Source organism: Formica exsecta, unplaced genomic scaffold, assembly GCF_003651465.1.
Source record: "Formica exsecta isolate Colony F162 unplaced genomic scaffold, ASM365146v1 scaffold160, whole genome shotgun sequence".
Classification (NCBI taxonomy): Eukaryota; Metazoa; Arthropoda; class Insecta; order Hymenoptera; family Formicidae; genus Formica; species Formica exsecta.
The window spans coordinates 739,785-766,495 of NW_021848923.1; the positions used below are offsets into that span (position 1 = coordinate 739,785).

Below are 26,711 nucleotides of genomic sequence, written 5' to 3' on the forward strand. Positions count from 1 at the left end.
ATATTCTTGTTATGAATATCGAGGCAACTTAAAAAAAAACTCTTAATTTTACTTATTTATTAATTGAATAAGATATAATATAATCATTCTCTTTAATAATAAGTTGTAATATCTTTATCTCTCTCTCTCTCTCTCTCTCTCTCTCTCTCTCTCTCTTTCTCTCTCTGAAATATGAAATACTTTAATATGCTTACAATATGCTAAAAATGTTGTCCTTCCATTATTTGAGAATATGTTAAATAATAAGCTAAATATATAAAAATAAAGACTTGAAATTACTTGTAATTTTTTATAATCTGAATAAAAAGCATATGCATACCGGCAAATATTTCAATAATAAGATCTTCGAACATTTATATCGTATTTTAAAGATAAAGATAATAAAACTTTGAATAATTATATATATACCTATATCTTTTGTAATTATATTTCTTTTATTCTGATTGATACAAACAAGTAAGATTACATCATTTTAAAGTTATTTCTATATCGAATGCAAAAATCGCGAATAAAAAATAGGAATTGTCATTTAAAAAAATTTTTCTTGACATTTGGAGATCAACCAGAGATCACTATTAACTACATTACTTAATATATTAAAGCTTTTGTATTTTTTCTAATATACAAAATAATTCTTTTTTGAAGATATTTTACTTGAGGGAAACATATCGGAGCGATTAACTTTCAATAATTAATGATTTAATTAATTGGATGGTCAATCATGATATGGGTTTAATAACAATTAATAAATCAACGCAAACATATAAACAAATAGGCATATTAAAGTTGTCAAACATTAATGATGTTGACAAATGTTAATGAAGTTGACAAGTTTTAACAATAATTTCAATATTAATTAATTTATAATTTAATTATGCAGTAAATTATAAATTCGGAATTCATGTTTGCATTTAATTTTAAGAATTTAATATATTATCATCGGCGAATGCATATTGCATTCCGAGTATCAACCGCAAGGTGACACAAGATGATGAGAAACGTTAACATAACATATGATGAGTGGATATATGCTGATGACGCATTTCTCTTCATAATCTACTATGATCCAACGCGCGTTCCATGATTTCATATGCATGATACAATGACGAGTTTTAAAAAGTGAGAGGAAATTGTGACGATAAGATTTTTCATCAATTTGTAATCGATTCTATATCGAAAGCAGCAATGTCAACAAAATGATTGAATAATTTGCCATTAAAAATAAAACATTTTTTACACTATGACATTTTGCATTTGATTTTAAATACTACTTATTTTGCTTCAATAAATTTTGATTTGTAGTTTCGGCAAAAAGATATATTGTCCCATGTTTCGCAATCTTAATTTTGATAATGAGATATTCTCCTATCAATCCTTTCTTTTTCAGCGAATATCATCATACACCTCAACTATTCAATTATATCTTTAAATTTTGAAGTCTAAAATTAAATCTTAATTTAAAATTTTATTATCTATTAAAAGATCCATCTTTGACCTTATTTAAGAAATACAATTTTATTATTTATATTCTTCCTTCAAGCTTAATCCGGAAAGAATATTTTAACTAATGAGATATTTTTAGAAATTATTTGCCTATATATAAATAAAATATATATATAAAAGACATAACAGATATTTTTGATAAGAGTTGATTAATTTTATATTCTCTGAGTTGTACCAAATACAATTCTGTACGTACATTATCTGTGGTAATTATATGTCATCGCGGAAATGAGGCGTTATTGTAACTGCAATCATCACGCTTCCGCTATTGCCATATAATCATGTTCATGATGCACCGGAAACTAAAGTGACCTTCACGCTTCGCAAAATTTATAGCGGTTTAACAAGAGGCGTTTGAATTTTATAAGAAATTTAAAAATCTGTTAAAAGCAAAAAGGATTAAGGGTAGAGTTTAGAGAATTTGGCGAATAAGTATCTAGAGATAAAAAAATTTCGTGATATGAAAAAAATGAAAAAATTATCAAGACAGGGTCGAGAGAATTTAATAAACAATTGCTTTTCCCTTGTAATCCACGTTTTCAATAATTCGATGTCTCTAAAATATTAATCGTTAGAAGTGAGAATCATATGGTACATTCTATGTAGAACAGCGCAATGAGTGTGGGATCGAATAGACCTAACAACAACCTTTGTACGCGTTCTCCACCACGCGATTATAACGAAACGTAATTCCACCGTTCCACGAAGGCGCTATGGAACATCGCGCACCTGTACCAATAACATTCCCGTTGTATGCGTGTACACGCAAATAGATACACATGCGCGCGTCGAGATTACGTATGTTCGTCCCGACTGTCATCGGTATAATTACGTTTGCAAACGGCAAACGCACTCGTGCATGCGCCGCCGACCCTGCATCCCGCAACGCCTAAAGCCGCATTCATATTGAAGGAAGAAATTATAGAGAAGCTATAGAAAATTATACATCATAATTAAGAAAAATTACATAGACACATACATATGCATACATACATACACAACACACGCACGCGCGCGTATATATATATATATAAACAGATAAAGAATTAAGAGATAAAAAGACATAAAAAGGAATTGGCAAGTTTAAATCTTAATGAAGAATTAAGTAACATATCATAAATTGAAGAATTCATGATATGTTTTTATTATTATGCAAAAATAATTCTATTAATGATAAAAAAAATAAGAAGTAAGAGAGAGAGAGAGGGAGAGAGAGAGAGAGAGAGAGAGAGAGAGAGCCAGAGAGAGAGAGAGAGAGAGAGAGAGCCAGAGAGAGAGAGAGAGAGAGAGAGAGATATGAAAAAACATACCATTTAACATACATATATATTCCAATGCAAACTTAATCATTTTTTCAAAACATACAGCTTTGTCAATAGTACAAAATACTAAGAGCTTCCTGTTTTTTTTTTGTTTTTTTTTGCAATAACTCTAGTCGGCATTTACGATATGATATTTATAATATGATATTTCCGATAAGACTTTTTGCATTTTGATATTTGATAAAAGAATATTTGCATTATCAATTTTGCTACTCACCTTGGTATCATCTTTTTCAGCTCTCCGATTGTCGGGCTATACTTTCGGTTCTCTCCGCTAATTCTTGCTACTCCTTCGTCAATATTCACCGCGTACCCATTTACTACCAAATCCACCAAATCCGCGAAAACGTCGTGCTTTCTCATCGTCGACGATGATGGGGTCAGTTCGCTTTTCCCGGATTTTTCAACGACGGGCGTCGTGTCGCCATTTGCCTGTTCTCGGCTACCATTACCTCGTTGAAGGAACTTCCGGCGGAAGTTGTTGTACACACTGTCGGCGTCCGCCGGGTCGCCGACCCTGACGCGAGCGTGGCTCGGGGTCAGGTGATGGCCGCTGTAGCCCAGGTCCATCTGCAGATCCATCACTAGCAAAAGCGTAAACACGATAGCGACCGCGCTTAGGCCCAGCACCAGCTTATCGCGAATACGGATAAGTCTAATGGTTAGTTTCATTTTGGGATTTTTATGGAGCCTACTGATCGATTCACTTCTCCTCTTATCTTCTAATAAGTTTTGCTTAATTATTGGCAACCGCAAATCATCAGATTGATGATCTACAAGACGGTAAGTCTGGCGGATTAGTCGTTGGTTATTCAAAGATTCAAGATTGTTGATTATCTTTAAGGCAGGCGAATTATTGGTATATATCTTGGTGACTAATTCTTTTATTTTAATGGATGGATTTTTCAAAATATTTTCTTGACTTTTTGTAGAATTTACTATTAATGACAATCGTCGATCTATAGGTTTATCCAATCGATAATCTATATGATTGGAAAACTTCTGTGGATTTTTTTGAATTATTCGTTGATAATTTGGACCTTCAAGGTTATCAGTTATCTTCAAGGTTGACAAATCGTCACTATTCACTTTAATAACTTGATTCGTTAAAGTTTCTTCGCAATCTTTTATTCTGATGATTGAATTTTTCAAGATCCCTTTGGAATTTTTTATCTCGACGACTGGTTTCTTTAATATCTTTTCGTATTTTACCTCGATGGCTTGAATTTTTGAAATCTTTTTGGAATCTTTTATCTTAATGGCTGGATTCTTTAGATTCTTCAGATCTTCTTCAAAATTTGTACATCCTGATACACTTTCAGTGGACTCTATAATGAAATTGGTTTCTGAATCTTCTTTGGAGCTATCTACTAGTTGCTTTGGGCAAGAGAAGACTTTAGAAATTGTAATATGCACTTCGGGGGGCTTCGCGATCGACTGATGTTTCGCATAGTGATTCGAATCCGTAAGTCTGTATTTTTCGATTGACGAATCGTCTTTATCGGCTGACCCGTCGTTATCAAACCCTGTTGACCCTTGACTCAAGCAGTCTTCATCCGGTGGAGGCGACCGCTTAGCTTTAGAGTCAGTATTGCGTTCTTCCCGTACTTTCTTAGATCCCTGAAGAATTTGCTGAGGAACTTTGGATAGAAGATGACGTCTATGGATAATCGATGATTGATGAGGAAGATCAATTAAATCGTTCGTTTGTTTAAATTTTAAATTCTTGTTTAATGAAAGATCGTTATAGATGGTTTGTTTTGTTGGTTGCGATAGTCTCTTCTTTCTTTCAATTAAAGAAGTATCTTCCCCGGTTAAAGAACAAAATTCCTTGGTCAAAGAAAAATGGTCTTGAACTTTTGTTCTTTTTGTTAATTTCGATGGTAGGTCTTTCTCAGAAATATCTTTGGTCAATAAAGAATTATTCTTATATGCTGTTAACTTTATATCATCAGAAATATCTTTTCTTTGCGATAATGAGGAACTCTTTTTTATACATGCAGACAATTGTGAAGCTTCTTCAAAATCTTTTTTTATTAAAAATACTTTTTCATCAAAACTGCTCTTTGACAACTCTGGATTTTTCTGAATATATTTGTCCATTAATTGCATTAATGGGTCAATTGGAGTATTCTTCTTCGGATTGTCGTTGACATTTTTCTTTATCAAAAGCTGTGGACTCTTTCGAACATAATCCTTTGAGAATAATGTAGTTTCTCCAATACCTTTCTTTGTTGACTGCGAGATCTCATTAGCTAAATCCTTATGAATATTCTTCTTCTCTGATAACAGATCTTTTTTGTCGTTTTCTTGAGTTGATCGTTCTTTAAGATTTATTTTCGTCAACAATAAATTTTCATCACTTTTTTTCTTTGGTAATATAATGCTTTTATGAATGTCTTCGTCAATCCTCTCTTTCTTTAATAACAAAGGACTATCCAGATTATATTTTTTTGCAATTATTGCTCTCTGCTGATTGTTTATTCCGGCTGATAGTATCTTTGTCTGTATATTATTCTTCAGTGGATTTTCGCAAATGTCCTTATTTGCTAATATTAGGATCTGCCGATCGCTTCTATCAGTTGACAATGCTTTCCTTTGAATATCTTTTTTCAACAACAGAGAACATTCCTTAATATCCTTTCTTAAAATCTTTCTGACATCTTCTCTTGTTTTTAATATTATACTCTGTCGATAGCGCCTCTTGCAAAATAATACTTTTTCTCGAATATCCTTCTTCAACAATAAGAAATTTTCCCAAACATTTTTCCTCCTTAGATTTGAATTCTGCTGGATACTCTTCTTTAGAAACGATTGGCCCTTATTGATAGTTCTTAGGAATCTGTCGCACCTCTTACCGATATTCTTCTTTAACACCCTTTGCAAGAAATCGTCCGCTATATTAAATCTTCTAATACGATCTACTTTCAATCGATTGTCAATCCCATTTAATAATTCTAAGGATTCATCTGTTACCCTCTTTGTGGGGTTCCTTGACTCTTTATCATTGTCTTTCTCGTTCTTAAATTTAAATCTTCTGCTTAAATTTAAATCTTCTGCTGTCGATCTTGATCTTGATTCCTTGCCCCTTGAACTAGATTCTCTGCGCTTTGACCTCGATCTTGATTTGGATCTTTCTAATTTTTCGCGATCGTTTGCGTTATCTATGTATATCGGGCGGTCGGCAGTTGCTGTCGCGTTGCTGCAGCTTGCACTTCCGGAACATTTCCCGTCAGCCAGAGCTCGGGATGATCTCAAGGAATGATAATCCGGCGTGATGCGCCGGATATTGATAAATTTAATAACGAATCACTTGATTGCACTCTTTTATTGCACTTTGAACATTTGTTGAAACACAGCAAAGAAATATTGTATATCACTTGTTTAGTTAAATAAATATGTTTATTACCCAAGTAAGATTAAATTAATCGATAGATATTAATTGGATTTCGAATGTGCCGTGCACACCACGACGTCCTTATTATCGCGCCGTCTGAAACAAAAACAAAAAATATTGATTTATATGGGGAAAATTATACGACAATTATTATATTATTATTATGTGGCATTCATATATATTTAACTAAAATTTTTTATATTTTCTAAATCTCTTCTACTACATATCTATGATATTTCTTTTTTTCTTTTTCCTCCTCTTCTCCTAAAATATTTTATAAGTCTTAATTAATTCTTAAGATTTTTAGAAAATGGAAACAATTACGATTTTTTTGAAATTCTTTGTATTATGATTACGCATATCGATGCATCGTGTTGCATCGCGAGTTAATACGATGCGTCGTCGCGATGCATCATGTGGTTCGTGGTATGTAATTCAAGTCGATAACAAGACTGGCCAGCGTTATTTTTATACAATGGCGCGCGGCGGGATTTTTTATATCGTTATATCACGTTACCGTCACATATATAATACATGTGCCACTTTGATATTTATATCGCGCTAAAGCGTATGAAATCAGATAAGTGTATGGCACGATAAAACTATATATATTACGATCAGCTATTCCCTTATTTTTTTTATCTTTATTTTTTAATAGCAGCGGTCTTATTTATAACAATAAATAATTACCTCAAATTATATTTAAATATAGATATTTAAAAAACAATTAAATGTTTTTAATAAAAAAATAATTCTATTAAATTTTTTATAGCACATAAAATTTATATATAATAATTTTTTAATTAGTTAATTAATTATTGACTAAATTTTCACATAAATTTAATAAAAGTTTTAAAATAAATGAAAAGATTCAATAGATTTTGAGAAACGATTTTTATTATTACTATTATTATCTTATGTGATATAAATATCTAATTATATATAGACTTTTATATATGTCATTAAGGACATACATTAATATTGGGACATACATTAATATTGGGACATAAAATAAAATAAACAGTATAATGATATTTAAATTTGATAATATTGCATTGTTCTCATATTTATTGATGAAATTTCAATCTCTTAATTGCTAATTAATTAGCGAACGCAAATGAGAGGCAAAAGGACCCCCCGAGAGCCTCAAATATCATCAAGAGTCCATATGTTATTTCGAAAACACAATCACGTCTCTGAGTACGTAGGGTTTTACGAACACCGCAAGCTCTTTTTTTTTCATACGCAGAGAAATATGGCTATATATACAATATCTTTATTATATCGAGATTGTGGAGGAGACGCGTTGAATTTCAATGGCACCTTCAATTTCGGTCCGACATCAACTTTTACAACGAGACCGCGGATCGCATTACACAATGTAAGTGCCTGCTCAGATCGCAGATTCTGGCGAAATGGCCATTCAAAGATCGTCAAACATCCTGATAAATATTAATGATATAAAAACGACTATAACCATTTTCTAGAATATAAACGACCTCATCATTTTTTTACATCTCTTTTGTTTATATGTAGCCATTTTATAATTACAAATTATCGTATGTTGCTTTATAAATAATATTTATAGAAAAAAAATATGTGTGTTTTTAAGAAAAAGTATTTATATTAATTTTATTTTCATCTTTACTTCTCGTTTCTCAGCCCAAGCAACCTATTTGTAGTCTTTTAATGCGATATATCTTGCAATTTTCTTAATTTTTTATTTATATTATTTTTCATCCCAATATTTATGAAAATCTAATTCTTTGATCATTTCGATTGGAGAATCTGTATTCACATAATCTGATTGATATCGATAGCCTTTCAAGGATCAAAAATTGCGATGCAATGATAAGAAAATTCACGCGTAAAAATAACGCATTATGCTTTTTTATTGTTTGCATCCAAGTTTGCATCGTCGGGTCAAGGTGCGGTCTTTAAGGAAAGGGTGAAAGCAGATAGATATCAACTGTGAAATAGAGTGACGATAATGGGGTGCTTCGTTGTGAAAGTGGTAACCATTACAGTTACCGCGGAGTCGCGTTGTAAAAGCGAGGGTGCATATTTTTATATATATTTATATACCATAAATGGAAGGAGAGAGAGAGTTGCTGCATATTGAAACGACTGTATAACTCAATACTTTTATCTGTCTGCCATGCTAACAATAAGAAGAAAGGAGTCTCGAAGTCGTGCATATATACACATTTCTGATTACTAGTCCTGATTACCTTTCCACTTTCTTTCTCTCTTGAAGCTTAAAATAATATGGTTTTATTATTTAAATAAAATAATATATTTTCAAACTTTTTATAAAAGTAATCATATACATATATAAAAATATTTACGTTTTTTGTCGAAATACTAAAAGCGATATATTCTACTTTCCCTTCTATCTTCGATAATGTTTTTTATTACAACGGGTTTTAGAAGCTGTCTCGTATAAATATCACATTAAATTTATTTTGTCAACCAAATGTTTTATAATTATATATACGATTTATCTCTTAAAGAGAATAAATTAGAAAAACTCGCAATAAGTAGAATATGTATATCAACATATGTATACCAGAGACATATTAATCTTATATGCACTAACATTCTCTAAGGTTAATAGTAAAATTCCAAAAATAGCAAAAATGAATTTCGCGACTTATTCAATTCGCATATATTTTCACATACAGAATTCAAATATAAAATCATGAATAATGTATAAAAGCGCGATGTGTGATTGTCCGTGCTATTAAAGATTGTTTAAATTGAGATTCGAGTTTAAACTCAGCTTGCGCGATCTTTATTTAGATTCGCGACTCGCGTTATTTTGATATTTCGATGATGTAAATTGTGCGACCTATGTTTATGTATTTTCGTGTAGTTTGCGTCATTGAAATCTGTGCGATCATGTTTTTGCACTTTATCGCATATGTATACTATGCATTCACGTGATGATAAGGTTTCGCAAGCGCGATAATAAGGCGCGAATGTCGCCGGAAATAGAAGATAAATTCATTTTGTATGTCGTTTAAATCTCTAAATTGAAGTATCAATTTCCATATTTTAATAATTCTAAATTTAATATAAACCATAATTTTTATTATTGCGTAAGAAAAAAAGCTCTAACCATGGAAAAATTAATCGTCAACCAATAATACGAGATCTTTTAAATCCTCATATCATAAAAGAGCACATATTCTGTGGGTATATATAAATATTATATATGTAATATATAGATATAATATATATACACACACACGCGTATGACATACGCATATAATACGCGTGTATATATATATAATTTTTTTATTAAATTTTATAAATGTTTTATAAAGAAATCTCATGTTTGTGTGTACAGATATATGTATATGTATGAACGTATAACTTTTTATTAAATTTTATGAATGTTTTATAAATTCCAAATCTCAAATTATTAAATGTAAAAGCAAAAATATGCTGAATATGAGACATCTTGTGTAAATACATGTAAATATGCGTCAAATTTAATATATAATACGCACACATACACACACACATATATACAAATATTTTACGCGTGCACGCGTGAATTTTTCGCATGAAGAGAAATAGAAACGGAGGTACTAAAAGGAATGATTTTTAGGGGAATTCGATTATATATGCCAGCTCGACAAAATTTCTCTCTCCCTTTATCTGTCCCCCCTTTTCCAATTCTCAGCTGAGTTCTTTCGTTTATTGAATCTCATGGGGAATGTGTTTCGCAGGCAAAAAGTGGAAATCTCGGACTGCAATTATCACTAACGTAAGCATAACGACCTTGCCAGCGGCACGCGCCATTTTATGCAGCCATAAAAAAGTAGTTGTTGCCGGTTCGTAAAGAAAAAGAAATGTCTATATCTGATAAAAAAAAGACGCAGAAGAAAATCTGCTGATAAAACTATATTTATTATCAATATATTTGTTATTAGTTATTATCATATTTATTGCACATAAAAACTCTCGATATATAACTTTGTGTAATACCTAATCTTATTTTTAAGAAACTTGGATTTAGAACAAAATACATTTTTTTTATTGATTAAAGAGCTTATAGCTAAGAGATAATTAGTTATACAATACGTGAACAGTTTATATCTTAATACACACACACACACATACATATATATTATATTGTATTCTTACATATTTCTCTCCTTTAAAAAATTATTACTTGGATATGATAATTAAAAGGAAAAGAAAAATATTTTCAAAATAAAAATTATTGATCTCTTTCTGTACAATACACACATAAAATATTTGTTTTGATCATCGTACAAATTTTATAAAACATTTTTAAGATATGGATCATAAGTGACTCGATGGAGGGTCATTAAACATTAAATAGTGTAACTCCGGGGAAGATGTCACATCGGGTAAGATGCTACTTCTGTGAGAATTTTTTATTGTTGTTAGGTTACTGTTAAAATAATAAGAAAATTAGACTTCTTTAATTATAACCAAATATAAATATAATGACGATACTTTCGATTTGTGTTTTATTTTCTTTTACTCATAATTAATAACTACAGAAATATTGCCTTTCAAATTTAGGTATGGCGTCTTCTCCCAAGTTACTCTATATATGATAGAATTTTATATGTAAATAAATTCGAGGTATTTATTCGTAAAAAGAGAAAAGGACAAAAAAATAAGCCAAGGAAAAAGAATATTTCAAGAAATAATTAAAATGTCCGAAAAAGTTATATAAAGATATGCTAATAATCACACAAAAAGAACTAAGTAAAATGAACAGACTTATCAGATTATAAAAAAAAGAATTTTGCTGATCATTAATTACATGTTGAAATTCCTTATCATACTCTTATCACGGTCGCAGATAAAATTAGGATGAGGGAGAGAAGTGAAAGAGGGGAGAAGGTGGGAAGGATTAAATCGGCGGAATTTGTATCTATGTATTTACACAACAAAGGTGCACACATCGCTACCGTAACCATGCGAGAGTATGGAAGTGTTATCTTTCAGGGAGCGAAAATGGCAATAAAGTTGCAATTTAGAGGCCGTAGGCTAGCCTCGTTAATGCCATTCGATGTTAATGTGCATGTTGAATAAAAGATTCTTACTTAAGAATTATAATATGCATTTATTATAATATGCACACAGAGAAAGAGAAAAATAAATAGACAGGGAGAGAGAGAGAGAGTATGTGTCTAAATATAAAATTATAACAAGTAAATATACAATATCTCTTCGATGTTAATATTTAAAAAAAAATTTCTAAGAAAGACAGGGAGAGAGAGAGAGAGAGAGAGAGAGAGAGAGAGAGAGAAGAGAGAGAGAGAATGATGAGGAAGAAGTAATTATTGAATTTTTTATCCGAACAAGCAATAAATTTATTTGTATGTTTCGATGCGTACGATATGAAAATTTATCAGCAAATATATTTTTTCAAAATTATAGAAATTTATACAAATACTATAGAAATTAGGGTAAATTAAATTATTATAGAAAACAATAGCATCATTATTATATTTTTTTTTGCTGTTGTTTCTCAAGCAAGTTGTTATAAGCATAAATAGTACAATATATCTTAGAGTGCTATAATTGACTTAATTAAATTATAAGTCTTCAGATAATTTAGTCAGATGACATGTCAGTTACAGTATCCTTAATTAGCCCAGTCGGGATGTCATTTAAAATTGCATTAATTTCCTGCAGTAATTTTTTTTTTCTATTCGTTGGAGGGGGTCATTAGTAGTCTAAATCCAGATTTTCGGGACTCCATTCTTGTTGCTTCAACCGCCATCTTGAATTTAAGGGTGAATTTGTTTTTATTAAATAACTCGCTTATTTTCAACTTTAGATTAAAAATGGTAATAACCAAACTTGTAGAAAATTTAATTCTCTACAACTTTGGTCATTAACCTTTTTTTGTCTACGATCGATATTTTTCGACTTAAACCTCGATCGACTAACTGAGCCTTAGGCTGAAGGGACGCCGCTGACGCGTCGTTTCGTGTCATTTTTAATCTAAAGTTGAAAATAAGCGAGTTATTTAATAAAAACAAATTTACCCTTAAATTCAAGATGGCGGCTGAAGCAACAAGGATGGAGTCCCGAAAATCTGGATTTAGACTACTGATGACCCCCTCCAACGAATAGAAAAAGAAAATTGCTGCAATAAATTAATGCAATTTCAACTCTTTTTTTGTCTATCCCGACTGGGCTAAATTGCCATTTAGAATAATCGATTGATGTTAATCAATATTTTGTTTTAATGTTTATAAATGTATATGTATATATATGTATCTATACATATATATGTACATCAATATATACAATTATTTTTCAACTTTGTGTAAGTAAATGTCATTAAATAAATGACCCAATTTTTTTAACGTATATAAAAGCATGATAAAAATTGAAAAAGAAAACAAGAGCGGGAAAGAAGGAGAGAAAGAGATTCAAATATTGAAGAGATTCAAATATTAAAGAATACTTCAGAATTCCAAAGATCCGATAAAGTTGCACAAATTATTTAAGTATCACTCTATATATATATCTTTATCGGAATGAAAAAACGCAATAAAAATTGTGGCGTGAAAGCATCTAACAAACCAGTTTCCATTAAACCAGCCCAATTAATTATATAAAACCGCATTAGTGAAAGTGCAAAACGTCATTTTTCGGAAACGTGTCTCACCGGTTTCGCCAATTCTTTCAAAGTCGAAAGCAACGAGAGAGGAGAGAGAAAGAAACAAAAGGAGGAATAAAAGAGACAGGAATACATTTGCACTATTGCTTATACTCGTTTGCACTATTGCTTGGTCTTTAGCTAGCTCTCGCTTTTTTCTTTTACAAAACCTGTCGGCAGAATCTTTTCGCGAGACAAGTTGCAACAAAACGACGTTCGACATTTACGCTTGCGATGTTTCAATAACAAGAAGTCATCGACACTTTGCAGCTCCGCAATGTCGGTGGAAACGTTAAATATATTTATTTCTAATTTTATGCTCGCGTACACTTTCCGTATTAAAAATGAAATTGATTAAAAAAAAAGAGAAACGCAACAAAGCGTAAAAATTATTACATAATACTATTATATATAATAATGAAATAATATAATATGTCTCACATCTAAATTGTACCTTCTATTAATTGTGAGTTCTACACTTTTTTGTGAAACTTTTAATAAAATATTTATATGTATACAATTTGTTTCTTGTATTTATATTTATCTTCTCTCCTTGTCTTCAATTTATAGGAAAATTTAGGATGTTGCATAAATCGACATACCCTGTAATTTGTATATCGACATAATCTAATAATCTTTTGCACTTGTAGAATAATTTTTCGAAAATATTAATTTTTTTATACATATTTTGATTGATCGGAGCATTACGTCTTTTATGAAAACGCCAAATCAGCGATGCAACACGATGCGCTGCTATTGCGCGTCGGTGAAATCATCTTTGCGAACGTACGTCCTCGAGATGTACAATACTGATGACTGCCTGCGTGCGCATACGAATGGGAGAATAATGAATTCTTATCCGTGAGCATGTGTGCATTGCGCGAGTTATGCAAGAAGTCATGCTTCGTACCGAGTCGTCGAACGTCATTTAAGTTGCACGTTAAGAGTTAAAACGCGTATTAGTCACGATGCAAGCGATTGCAATCGGAATAATCAGATATCATAAACGGCTAATAAATTATGACATCTCGATTTGAGAAGAATAATGACATATAACAAAAGATATTGATACACAATTAAAGACACACATGCAATAATAAATCAACATCATACTGTGTATGCGTGCAAGTATTTATCTCTAATACTCAAAGTAAAACAATAATTACATAATATAAAGTAATAATAAATAACAATAAATGAATTGAATAATTATTATTCAATAATAATACAATAACATTCTCTCGATTTCGAGGTCAATATGATACAAAATCACACAGTATTAACTTTGCATAAATTAATATTGTTTAGTGATAATAAATTTATATACACACAATATAATTCATGTATTTAGAAAATGTCCTTTTAAATTGATAAAATATTGATTTGTTCATCTCTCTCTCTCGGATTATATTTTGATAATTGACAAATTATATTTACACACATTTTATAAAACATAATTTTCAAATAGGTATATCTATATTATTTGGATCGATGTGTGCTTTGCGATTTTTTGCTTTACGCAAAAAAAGAAAAAGAAAAGAAAAGAAAAGGAAAAAGAAAAGCGAACGGGACAAAGGATATCTCGCGAGACTTATATATGTCCTTTTAACATATGTTGCGGCAAAGGATGGAAAAGGATTCGGATTTATCTTTGATTCTGCGTTGGTAGGATGGCAAAAGGAGGGAAAGAAGAGGAAAATGACAAAAGGACATATCAATTCCATAATAGTATCTGTAGTAGTTTCATTGAAACCATCGACGAACAGAAACACATCATTTAGCTTAAATTCTAGGAGATTTTTCTTTGTTTCTATAGAAATCATGATAGATTCATACTCTCAGTTTGAGAAGAAGAAAAAAATTCGATGCAAGCGTCAGCAAGCGATGATGCATCAGAAATGATTACAAAAAAGACAAGAGATTATTATCAATTCTAATCAACTTGTTGCATAATTAATTAAGTACAATTAAATTAACATTAAGGATGTTTTGGCTGTACAATAGTAGCAAAAAACTGTCAAAGTTAAAAAAAAACATTTCTTACGTTTATATTGTTTGAAAAATCAAATAAATAAATCTAGATTATAAAAAGAATTAAAGTATCACAAAATAATATGGTTTTTAACGTCTTCGTAAAAGAAAATAGTTGTAATTAATATTTTTTCTAATTTATGATAAAAACTTTTGAAACCGGGTAATTTGCAGAAAAAAGAGAGAGAGAGAAAGAGAGAAAGATAATATTTTTCTACAATTTTTAGTAAATAACTTTTAAACGAGTAAGTGGATCTAAATCAAGTTTTACACAAATATTTATTAGAGTTTTCTTAATATATGTGCAAATTTTTATTTCGTTGGCAATGTTTTTTCCTTGTCAAATTTGTCAATAAGTGCTACTATGCGCGATTTTCTATAAGAATCAATACTACCTTTAAATTTAAATAATTTCCAAACTGTTAAGAGAATTATGGTCAGATTTTGCACAGATACTCAAAAGAAATAGTAGAACAGTCTACGAAATTTTCATACTTTTGTCAATGTTCTGACATATGACACATATATCCTTAATAAAAACAAAGATTGCTATCGTAAAAATCGAAACGTAAAAAAATAATAAAAAGTAAGAAATGTTTTTATAAAAAAAAATGTATGAAAAGTATAGATATATAATAAAGAAAAATGGTTTAAAAATCCTCTCTCTCTCTCTCTCTCTCTTGTAATAAACTTATATGTATAATGTATCGTGAAATTCAATTTCTATTTATGTAATAATAATAGTTTATTCTTGTAAAAAGAGCCTTTAAATGTGTATGTATATGTATGCAACTGCACGAGAAAAAAATTTCACTACAAAGAAATAAATAACCGCAAATTTGAAGATTGCATATTTGTGATATTATTTTTAATTATATATATCCTGAAATTTCGTGCGCTTGCATACAAGTTTCAATTAATTTACCTCAGCGCTTAAACATTTTTTTTTTATTTTTGTAATCCACAAACCGCATGATTTTCTGTTCTAAACGGAAGTAAAAATACAGCTTGAGTAAATAAAGGAGAAAAAATGGATTTCAAAGGGAGATGCGAAATTGATACTTAGAAAATGTGGCCATAGACCTTAGAAGTGTTTACAAAATGTCAATTATAAAACTATTATTAATGCAATAAAAATCACAAAACTATTATTAATGCTATTGTGTATGTGCTCTATTAGATAATAACTTTATTTTCGCATTTATTATATTACTATCATAAAATATTCGATATCTGGGTTATTTTAAATTACGTAACGTGAATTACATTATTATGTGACAAATATATTTATATTATTATTTTTTTGTAGTAATTATATTATTATTTTCGCGATTTTCTATAAGAATCAATACTACCTTCAAATTTAAATAATTTCCAAACTGTTAAGAGAATTATGGTCAGATTTTGCACAGATACTCAAAAGAAATAGTAGAACAGTCTACGAAATTTTCATACTTTTGTCAATGTTCTGACATATGACACATATATCCTTAATAAAAACAAAGATTGCTATCGTAAAAATCGAAACGTAAAAAAATAATAAAAAGTAAGAAATGTTTTTATAAAAAAAAAATGTATGAAAAGTATAGATATATAATAAAGAAAAATGGTTTAAAATCTCTCTCTCTCTCTCTCTCTCTCTCTCTCTCTCTCTTGTAATGAACTTATATGTATAATGTATCGTGAAATTCAATTTCTATTTATGTAATAATAATAGTTTATTCTTGTAAAAAGAGCCTTTAAATGTGTATGTATATGTATGCAACTGCACGAGAAAAAAATTTCACTACAAAGAAATAAATAACCGCAAATTTGAAGATTGCATATTTGTGATATTATTTTTAATTATATATATCCTGAAATTTCGTGCGCTTGCATACAAGTTTCAATTAATTTACCTCAGCGCTTAAACATTTTTTTTTTATTTTTGTAATCCACAAACCGCATGATTTTCTGTTCTAAACGGAAGTAAAAATACAGCTTGAGTAAATAAAGGAGAAAAAATGGATTTCAAAGGGAGATGCGAAATTGATACTTAGAAAATGTGGCCATAGACCTTAGAAGTGTTTACAAAATGTCAATTATAAAACTATTATTAATGCAATAAAAATCACAAAACTATTATTAATGCTATTGTGTATGTGCTCTATTAGATAATAACTTTATTTTCGCATTTATTATATTACTATCATAAAATATTCGATATCTGGGTTATTTTAAATTACGTAACGTGAATTACATTATTATGTGACAAATATATTTATATTATTATTTTTTTGTAGTAATTATATTATTATTTTTTATATTTTTTATATTTGTATTATTATTATTTTACTATCACGTAAAAATATCTTATTATTATACTACTAATTTTAATCTTCTATTTCAAAATATTGAAAAACAAGTTCTTTTAAAATCTCAAACGACTCACGCGAAACATTTTTCTGTAATTACGACAACGCGAGAAAATGCTCTGGCTTTACAGATTTTCTTATTGTTAAAAGAACCACTTAACTGTGTGTCACTACTGATAAGAAGCATATTTTTCTTTTTCTTTTTCAGCATCTGATCGCGCCTATCTTATGTTTGTCTTCTCTCAAAGTCAAATAGCATATTATCGAGATATGAAATTATCTTTCAGTTTCAAAAATAAGAGAGTATCATTTTCAGGGCTTTCATAGAACGGAAATATACCAAAGAAATATATAATGTTTCAATCTAATTCACCCAGCAAAATGATGACAATTGAATAAAAAATTGTCCTATATAAATAACATGCGTGTGTGTGCCGTGTGCGCATAAATGGTAAAAATATTAATCTATGCACACACTGCACAAATATTACAATATAAAAATTACATGAAAACTATATTTCCTTTTACAACATTTATTTATAAAGCTAAAATATATAACGGCCTTACGATATTTATTATTATAAAATTTGTGAATTATGTATTTATTTTATTGTTTGTTAACAATTATGCATTTGTTTGTGCATCAAAGATTTGGATAAACACAATTCCTCTTTGTAAAATATGATACAGATAATATAGAAAATGAATTATCCTTTTGGATAATATTATATAATTTTTCATGTTTGTAAATATCTAAATCTATTTCATTTTTGCTTTTATTTTTTCTACCATGATTTTTATCATATTTCTGTATTTTTCAATGGATGTACCGGTTTTAGAAATTAATTTCTCAAATCACAATTTTTGTTCCTTTTTAAAAAAGATTATTTGTACGAAAAAAAATTTGAAAGAATATTATAAAAATTATAATATAGAAATATCAAAACTGATAATCCTATCTGTTGATCTGATAGGAAGCAGTTTACAATAAATATCTCTATAAGTAAAAATATTTATTTTGTATTTTTAGTTAGGAGCCAGAATTAAAAGCCAGAGATAAAAATAAAATTTTATATTTGTTTTATTTCTTTCCAATAAATAACAATCATTTTCTTTCTCAAATAAAAATTCTACTTTGATTAAAATGTTAGCAATTGAAATTTATTTCGAGAGTAGGTAATCTATAATTTGCAATAAAATGCAGAATCAAATTTTATGTGCCTATAATTTAAATGTAATATATATAGATGTATAAGAAACATTTGTAGAATCGAATAAAAATCGAAAATGTTCCAAATGTGTTCCATTTTTAGGCGATCATTTTTCTAATACACAGCGAATAATAGACAGAACTAAAATTTAGAAACAACTCACCGATTCCTTTTAACGTTCTCTTCTCCATGGTTGGTCGAATTACGGTTTCGTTACATGTTGTTAGTTTAGAATTAATTCACACATCGATTAGTCGCACGTCTGTTAGTCATCTGCAAAACAAGACCACAGTCGTAAATAAACACGAAACAACAGCTAGTAAACTGTCATTATTTTATTTGGCACAAGTCATAAACATGCAATTATGCATGTACACGTCTTTGCATGTGCGTGTATGTACGCGCGCGCGCGCGCGCGTGTCTGATTGTGAGTGTGTGTGCGCATTCATGTATACGTGATATATATTATGAATAAAAACCCGAAAATATCTACTTGTAATTTTTATTCGCATCAATTTATATATATATATTTAATAATAATATGCAAATTTTCGAAAAGATAATTGTAGTGCGATTATTGTAATAAATATTGATAATGTAAACACATAGAATGGCTTTGTAAAAAAACGTACAATAAATAAATTTCGCAGTGAATAATAAACATAAGAATGATTTTTGTCAATTATATAAAACAGTCATATACTTATATAGTAACTACATATCTATAAAGAGATGATATAAGATAATATTCATATATAAAGATCAATTTTTCGCGGACGCAAACGAGAGTAATGGTGCCGATTAATCATCTGCGATCCGAATCATTAGATGGACCGCGCATCCATCATGCAAGAGTGTTTAATTTGGACCGCCATGTTCCGACAATATCCATCAACGTGTCATTGGCTGATCGCACTGATAAGAGAACTCGACAAAAATTCTGATAAGAGTCCTTTAACATTATTTTACAATAATTGCTTAGTTTATTGTTATATATGTATTTATTATTACTTATCATTGTTTTGCGTATTACGAAAAAATATAAAATATTTATGTAATTGGAATTGAATGTGAACACCGTAAATTATTAACAGCGTAACAGTTTATATTATTTATATATTTTTATTTATTTCACATATTAATATATGTGTTTTTTAAAAATCATTTAGAAATTTTTAATTATTCAAAGAAGACGAACAATTCAATAAATTTTAACCGAATTTTAAAATTTAAAAGAATTTTATCACTAATTAAGAATGATTTCATATAAAACACTTTATATATTGGTAATACTTTATAATTTGATTTTGAGGCGAATACATTTTATCATAAGCTGATGAATACTTCAGACTATATAGCAAATTCCAGCAACAAGCTACACTCTACTCCTCCACTTGCCCTAAACACGATCTATTCTCGGTGTTTCATTTCAGCATTATTTGCATAATACCGAGAGTATATGTCGCTTCGCATCAGCGAAGATATGGGTTACAAATGCTCGTGACTATCCGGTCGACTAACACTACTGGGATGATTAAAGAATTCGTAATGAAAAATAAATCTAGTTAAAAGATTTATCTCTTCAGGAAAACGAAAAAACTGCTTAATCTGCAATTTTCTTTACTGTAGTTTGTAATTTTTAATGAATGTCTTCCTTCTTCCCTCCCCCTCTTTCTCTATTTAAAAATTGCCACTTTTCATAATATAACTCATTTACTTATTCTTCATGCATCTATAAATGAAATTTTTGGGTTTTCTCTCTATTGATCTCTTATTTCAATATGCAATAATATTTTCAAAGTTTATATATATATATATATATAATATTAAACGCAAATATAATTTATACATACAATTATAACAAAGATTAGGTAGAATCTTTAAATAAGTTATTTAAAATTATTTAATGCTAGATGTATATATATATATGAATTAATAACGGAATTTTTTACTAGGTATATTGTATAATATATTGTAAATCAATAAAAGAAATAAATTTTAATTTTAATAATACTGTACTACGTAAGCTTGATAAACAGTATCTTAGTACATTACGCGATCGATTTGAAACAGGCAAACGTTCATAATTACAGCACTAATATAATTTCCTCATCCAAGAGTAATCTACTCGTCCGCGCATATTATAGATATGCAGTTGTCAAAATAATATCTTAATATGAGTTAATTAATACGTTATATATTTTGGTAATACTTAATCATTCAAATAAACTTTTCACTTTTTTATTTAATTCTTTTTACTTTAATTTACTTCAATTATTTTAACTTATTAACTTCGCAATTAAAAATTTAAAAGCTTATAGCTATGTTACACACAGATGTGTGTGAAAAATGTAGAACATATGATTTAAATAATTTTTATATTGAGAAAATATAAAATACAGAATATTAGTAAGTTAATCTAAAATTAAACAGTAGAATCAAAATTTAACAACAATATTAGAGACATCAATATGTAAAATCTACTAAATCAGTTTAATAAATGAGCTTGTATATCCAGATTACTTGGTTGCTAATCTTTATTGATTGGCTCGTTAAATATAATAACATCATGAATATCCTGCCTTATTTGCAGCATTAGTAATGAGACATATTACTGTTAAGATGTTATAGCGCATGTAATTAAGCTATCAACGGATTATTCCCAACTTGACTTAATTAAATGTATTTTCAATTATTTCAAATCAATATATATTATGACTGCTTTCTATATATACGCATGCGTTATAGTGCAATACATTTGACAATTCTTGATGTAAAATATAATTTGGAATACACCATTGCCAAAAGAGAATAAATCTAAAAGTAATATATCGCAGTTTTCTTGCTAAAATTTTACTAAAAAATATTATATTTTAATGTAGAATGTAATTATAAATAATAAAACATCTTTGTAATTATAATATAAAAATAAGAAGATAATTATAATATAATACGCAACATCTTTTTTTCATTTTAATTACAATTTTAATATTTATAACAAAATATTAATGAAGTTTTGATCTCAATATTATTATAGCAAATTACTAATATAATGGCAATTTATTCAATAATAACATTAAAAGTTAATGCTATTGTTAATATCTTCAAAAGTTACGGCGTAAATCATTTTAAAAAAGATATAATTTTTGTTTGTAACTATGAATGCTATAATAACTGCTTATTCTTTGTGCGAGCAATAACGCCGGTATTGTTTTATGAACCATTATTACGTAAACCGTGACATTATAATTAGTTATCCACTTTTCATAAGTACAATCAAATGTAATTCGGTAACATTACATAAATACATACTATTCTATCTGTTGCAATAGTTTTGTAAGTCTATAATAAAACAAAAAGGATTCCAGTTCACTAAAGCTTTTGTCACATTCCAGGTCAGTGCGCATACATTATTAAGGACTCTTTTAAACACACAATCTATCAGCTTCCTAAAAAAAAGTCTGTAAAACTGTTGATCACGCAAGATTATTATGTGTTAATGTCAATTGTATGCTTATATATCAGACACAAAAAATATTATCTATTTTAAATTTATTTATATTAAATTATTTTTTTTGATACTCTTCGTGATTTTAATTTTTGATTTGACAACATTAATCTGCCTTTTATCATATATTTTTTATAATTTGTATTCGATATTACAATATCTCCATAATAACCCGGATTAGCTCAATGCCGATAAACTGCGTAACTAAAAGCACATTCCAGTTGATTACCATTATTATCCGCAATGTATTATTCATATCTCGTTATATAAATCATAAAATAATTTACAATTACATAACATCATATCTTTTACCGTTAACATCGATCTTGCAATCAAATTTTGAAAGTAATTATATGTAATTAATCGTTATGATTTATATATCATTATGTTTATTGTTATTGAGTTAAAATATTATCTTTAAAAATTTTTTTTTTTTCTAGAGAAGAATTCTAGTTCTTAGAAAAAATCGTGTTTTATATAATGACAAAAATGTTATAACAACTTCTATAAGATAAGATAAGACTATGGCAATTGTGCAACGGTTACAAATTTGTATTCTATATCTATAGCACCTCTTGGACACTTTGGCAAATGTAGTAATTTCTGGGAACGTTGAACGCAGCCCCATGCTGTTATTCATCATCTAGAAGGTTACTCGGCCAATTACGTTTACTATGAATGAGATTGTATATTCTCTCGTTTACATCATTTGCTTATTTCCTTTGCTCTGTGACCATGTAATAGATGTGCCTCAGTGAAGTTGCAAAAATCAAATCTAAAGTGTTCACATTTGCATACATGCCAATATCGTGTTGGTAATTATGCGTTATTGAAACAATAACAATCAATAACAAAGAAGAGCGTAGCATTGCAGAACTAATAGTAATCGTAGGGATAACAAACTAAAATAACGAGAATTATGTGCAAAATTTAAAATAAAAATCGATATTTTTTGGCAATAACTAATTCCACTATAATAAATAAACTATTCTAATTTAAAAAAAAAAAAGAAAAAGTATGCAAAAAATTTCAATTATATCTACTAATTATTATAACTGCAATTATATTCCACATACTATGAGATCGCTGGAAACACGCACATACACACACAATGCTGTTTTTATACCTTTTTCACAGTTATAAAGTGGAAATGTCTGGCAAGTGTCAGACTAACACTACTGGGATGATTAAAGAATTCGTAATGAAAAATAAATCTAGTTAAAAGATTTATCTCTTCAGGAAAACGAAAAAACTGCTTAATCTGCAATTTTCTTTACTGTAGTTTGTAATTTTTAATGAATGTCTTCCTTCTTCCCTCCCCCTCTTTCTCTATTTAAAAATTGCCACTTTTCATAATATAACTCATTTACTTATTCTTCATGCATCTATAAATGAAATTTTTGGGTTTTCTCTCTATTGATCTCTTATTTCAATATGCAATAATATTTTCAAAGTTTATATATATATATATATATATATATATAGAGAGAGAGAGAGAGAGAGAGAGAGAGAGAGAGAATGAAATAGAATAAAGGTTGATTTGTTGTATTTTTGATTTGACTTGACTAAATATGTAAGCTTTTAAGTTTAAGGTTTTAGATTTTAGAATTTAGGATTTAAGATTAAGAACTAGGATTTAAGATTTAAGATTAACAGTTTTCAATTTACTTTGGATTTGGAAATATTAAAAAGCTTAAATTTTGAAGTTAATTTAGATTTTGAGCTTAATTATGATTTTGATTTCAATTGAGATTAAGGTATATTTTATGTTACATGTTTTGAAATTTTTAATTTAATTTTTAATTTTACTTTGTTTCCGTGAGTTTATGTTTCTATGTTTTTGTGTTTTAATGTATTAATGTTTTAATGCTTTAATTGTAATGTTTTAATGTTTGATATTCTAATGTTATAATGTTGTAATGTGTTATTTTAATTTCATTGAATTTATTGTATAAATGTAAGAAAGTAAAAGATAGGAAAGAAATATTGTAAAAAAAGGGAATAAAATGTGTAAAAGTGTAAAAATATAAAAATGCAAAGATGTAAACCGGAAGCCATCCTAAGCCGCAAAGCAAGGATTATGAATAAATAAATAAAAAATATACATATGTACACACACGCAAAAAATATAATTTGTATATTTATAATACATCTTTAATATATAAACTATATTGCATGTCGAGAATTATACTGTAACTAAATCAAATTAATCATTCATTAAAATAATATGAAAAAGAAGATCATCTTGTGTTTTCATATTCCATCTCGTTACATCTCGTGAAAGTATTTCGCGAATTTATGAAGCACGACACGGCGAAAGGAATCGGCCTGTGTTTAATCGGGCATTTTACGGCCGGTGCATTTTACGGGAAGATACGCAATTATACGCGCCGATGCAATTAACCAACGCGTTATAAAAGAAAGGTTTTGTTGTTTGCATAAGAAGCTCCGATGGACACTAGTTCTTGCCGTTTAGTACAAGCTTTTACATTCTCATACTATCGCATTTATCTTTTATAAGAAGAAAACATATACGTATACTTCTTATCTTTTTCCATTGTCTTTTATTTATATAAATATATATATATATATATATATATATATATATATATATATATATATATATATGTGTGTGTGTGTTATATTGTGTATATTTTTAGATACACTTATTAGATATTTCTGGAACAACAAAGCTTTCGTTGCAGCTTTTCAATAAACCGATTACATTTCTTTCCGCAAATCAATTTTATAGCGTAAAAAATTATAGAAATCTGCAGTAGAGTATTTTTCCTCGCGTTACGCTCTCTTTCACTCATCAAAGAGGTTCGACAATCGATATTTTCTCATCTATTAACTATTCTTACCGTTAAATGGATGCTGCTTTTATTATAAATCATGTTCTCTCTTATTGAACTTTAGTAGAAATCGTCATACTGTTAATACTCTCTTACAGTTTGACATCTTAAGAGAAAGAATGTAATAATCTCTTCAAAAGAACATATTTTTGCTTATTTTAATACAATGTTTCTATCCGTACTTTCCATAAAAAGTTTCTTAATTTAAAAATAATTTATATATCATTAATTTTGTATTTTACAAAAAGTAAAATATGTTATTAAAAGTATATTTTTTACAAGTTTTTCAATTTAAATACACATTTCTTTTAAATGCAGTCATCAATTGAGTTACATGTAAAATCATTAACAAAAATTATATTAAAATCTATTTTAAATTGATAAGCTGCGAGAAAGCAATGCGTTACTTTCCCGAAACATTTACTGGTTGCAATAAAACAATCACGTATTATTTTATGCAAAATACCATCGATTTTGTGTAAATTCATTACTTCGATCAATTAATAAAACAAACGCTAGATGCATTTATATCTATGTTTTGTAAATAAACGGCAAGCCAAGCTTATTTGATACAACTATAACGCGCATGTTAGCCAGCCAATTATCATGCAAATATTAATACCGCAAACATTAACATCGACTCGACCGATGTTCTATTCCTTTCAACATTCATGCCGCAAAAACACACAAATAAAATTTATCGATTTTTCATTATTCTATAATAATTTTTATATTATACAATTTTGAAAAGTTTTTAAAAATCGTGATTCTTTTATTGCTTTTTATTGTTTTTTATTTTAAATAAATAAAATATTTTCTGCGCTATTTTCTATTGACAAATTCAAATTGCATACAGAAATGTTTGCATATATATATATATATATATATGTATATATATACATATTTGCAAAAATTCAAGTATTTTTTTATTTTGACATTTATATTAATTCCGCCATTTTAAATTTCTCAATTTTGACATCGAATTCGTATTCAGCAATCTAAAAAACTCTAAGTTTAATTAAATATATTTGATAACTATTTGATATACATATATATTATATATATAAATTCTCAATAATTTAATTCGCAACAGACCGCATATAGGTATATTTAACCATCAATATCTTATTAACCATAGTCGACACTTTTTGAGAGCTAGAAATCCTAACACATATTTAATTTTGATGGCAATAAAATTTCTCCAAACATTACAAATGCTGTATAGTTATATATAATATGATAAAAGACATTAAATTTCAAAACCGGAATCTACTCAGCGTCAAATAAAAACTAATGGGGAAATGACTCCGTTTTGTTTTTGTGTGTGTGTTTCTTTTATTGTTAAACTGTGTAATATAAGATGGAGAGAAAGAGAGAAAGAGAGAGATCAAAATATTTTCATATAAATTTTAAATATTCAACAAATTCTCTAAAACCTTGCACAAATATATTGTAGAATTGTTTATGATTCGACTAAAAGCTACAATCTATTTTAGTTTGTGACCTTAAGTTGCTCGTATGTTTTCTAATGATTATTTGAAAAGAACTGATGCCCTTGGACACGTCATGACAGAAGCGATAAAACGATGATAACACAAGCAAAAGTGAGAGATATGCTGCTATTGCAAAGAATGATTGCCGGAAATAAAAATATCAAGAAATGAAAAAATCAGAGTATACATTTATTACATAATGTTCTAATTGTATAAATAATACCGTTGCAAAAACAACACATTTTTTTTTATTAGACCTTAATATAGCAAATGGAAAAAAATGAATAATTTATTATTTTATAAATTTTAATTTTATGATACGTGTGTGAATATTGATCAATAATATGTCATAATACAATATTAATCAAATATT

General features: G+C 28.5%; 1 protein-coding gene across 1 annotated transcript in view; it reads right to left on the reverse strand.

The window, feature by feature from the left end:
- Positions 1-26,711, reverse strand: part of LOC115233096 — a 71,981-nt gene that overhangs the window by 36,888 nt on the left and 8,382 nt on the right. The window contains exons 2-3 of the mRNA XM_029803337.1: positions 18,646-18,755; positions 3,043-6,318 (exon numbers count right to left, since the gene is read on the reverse strand). Of these exons, the coding sequence (XP_029659197.1) occupies positions 3,043-4,937 (1,895 nt within the window). The 5' untranslated portion in view covers positions 4,938-6,318; positions 18,646-18,755. The remainder of the gene's footprint in view (positions 1-3,042; positions 6,319-18,645; positions 18,756-26,711) is intronic.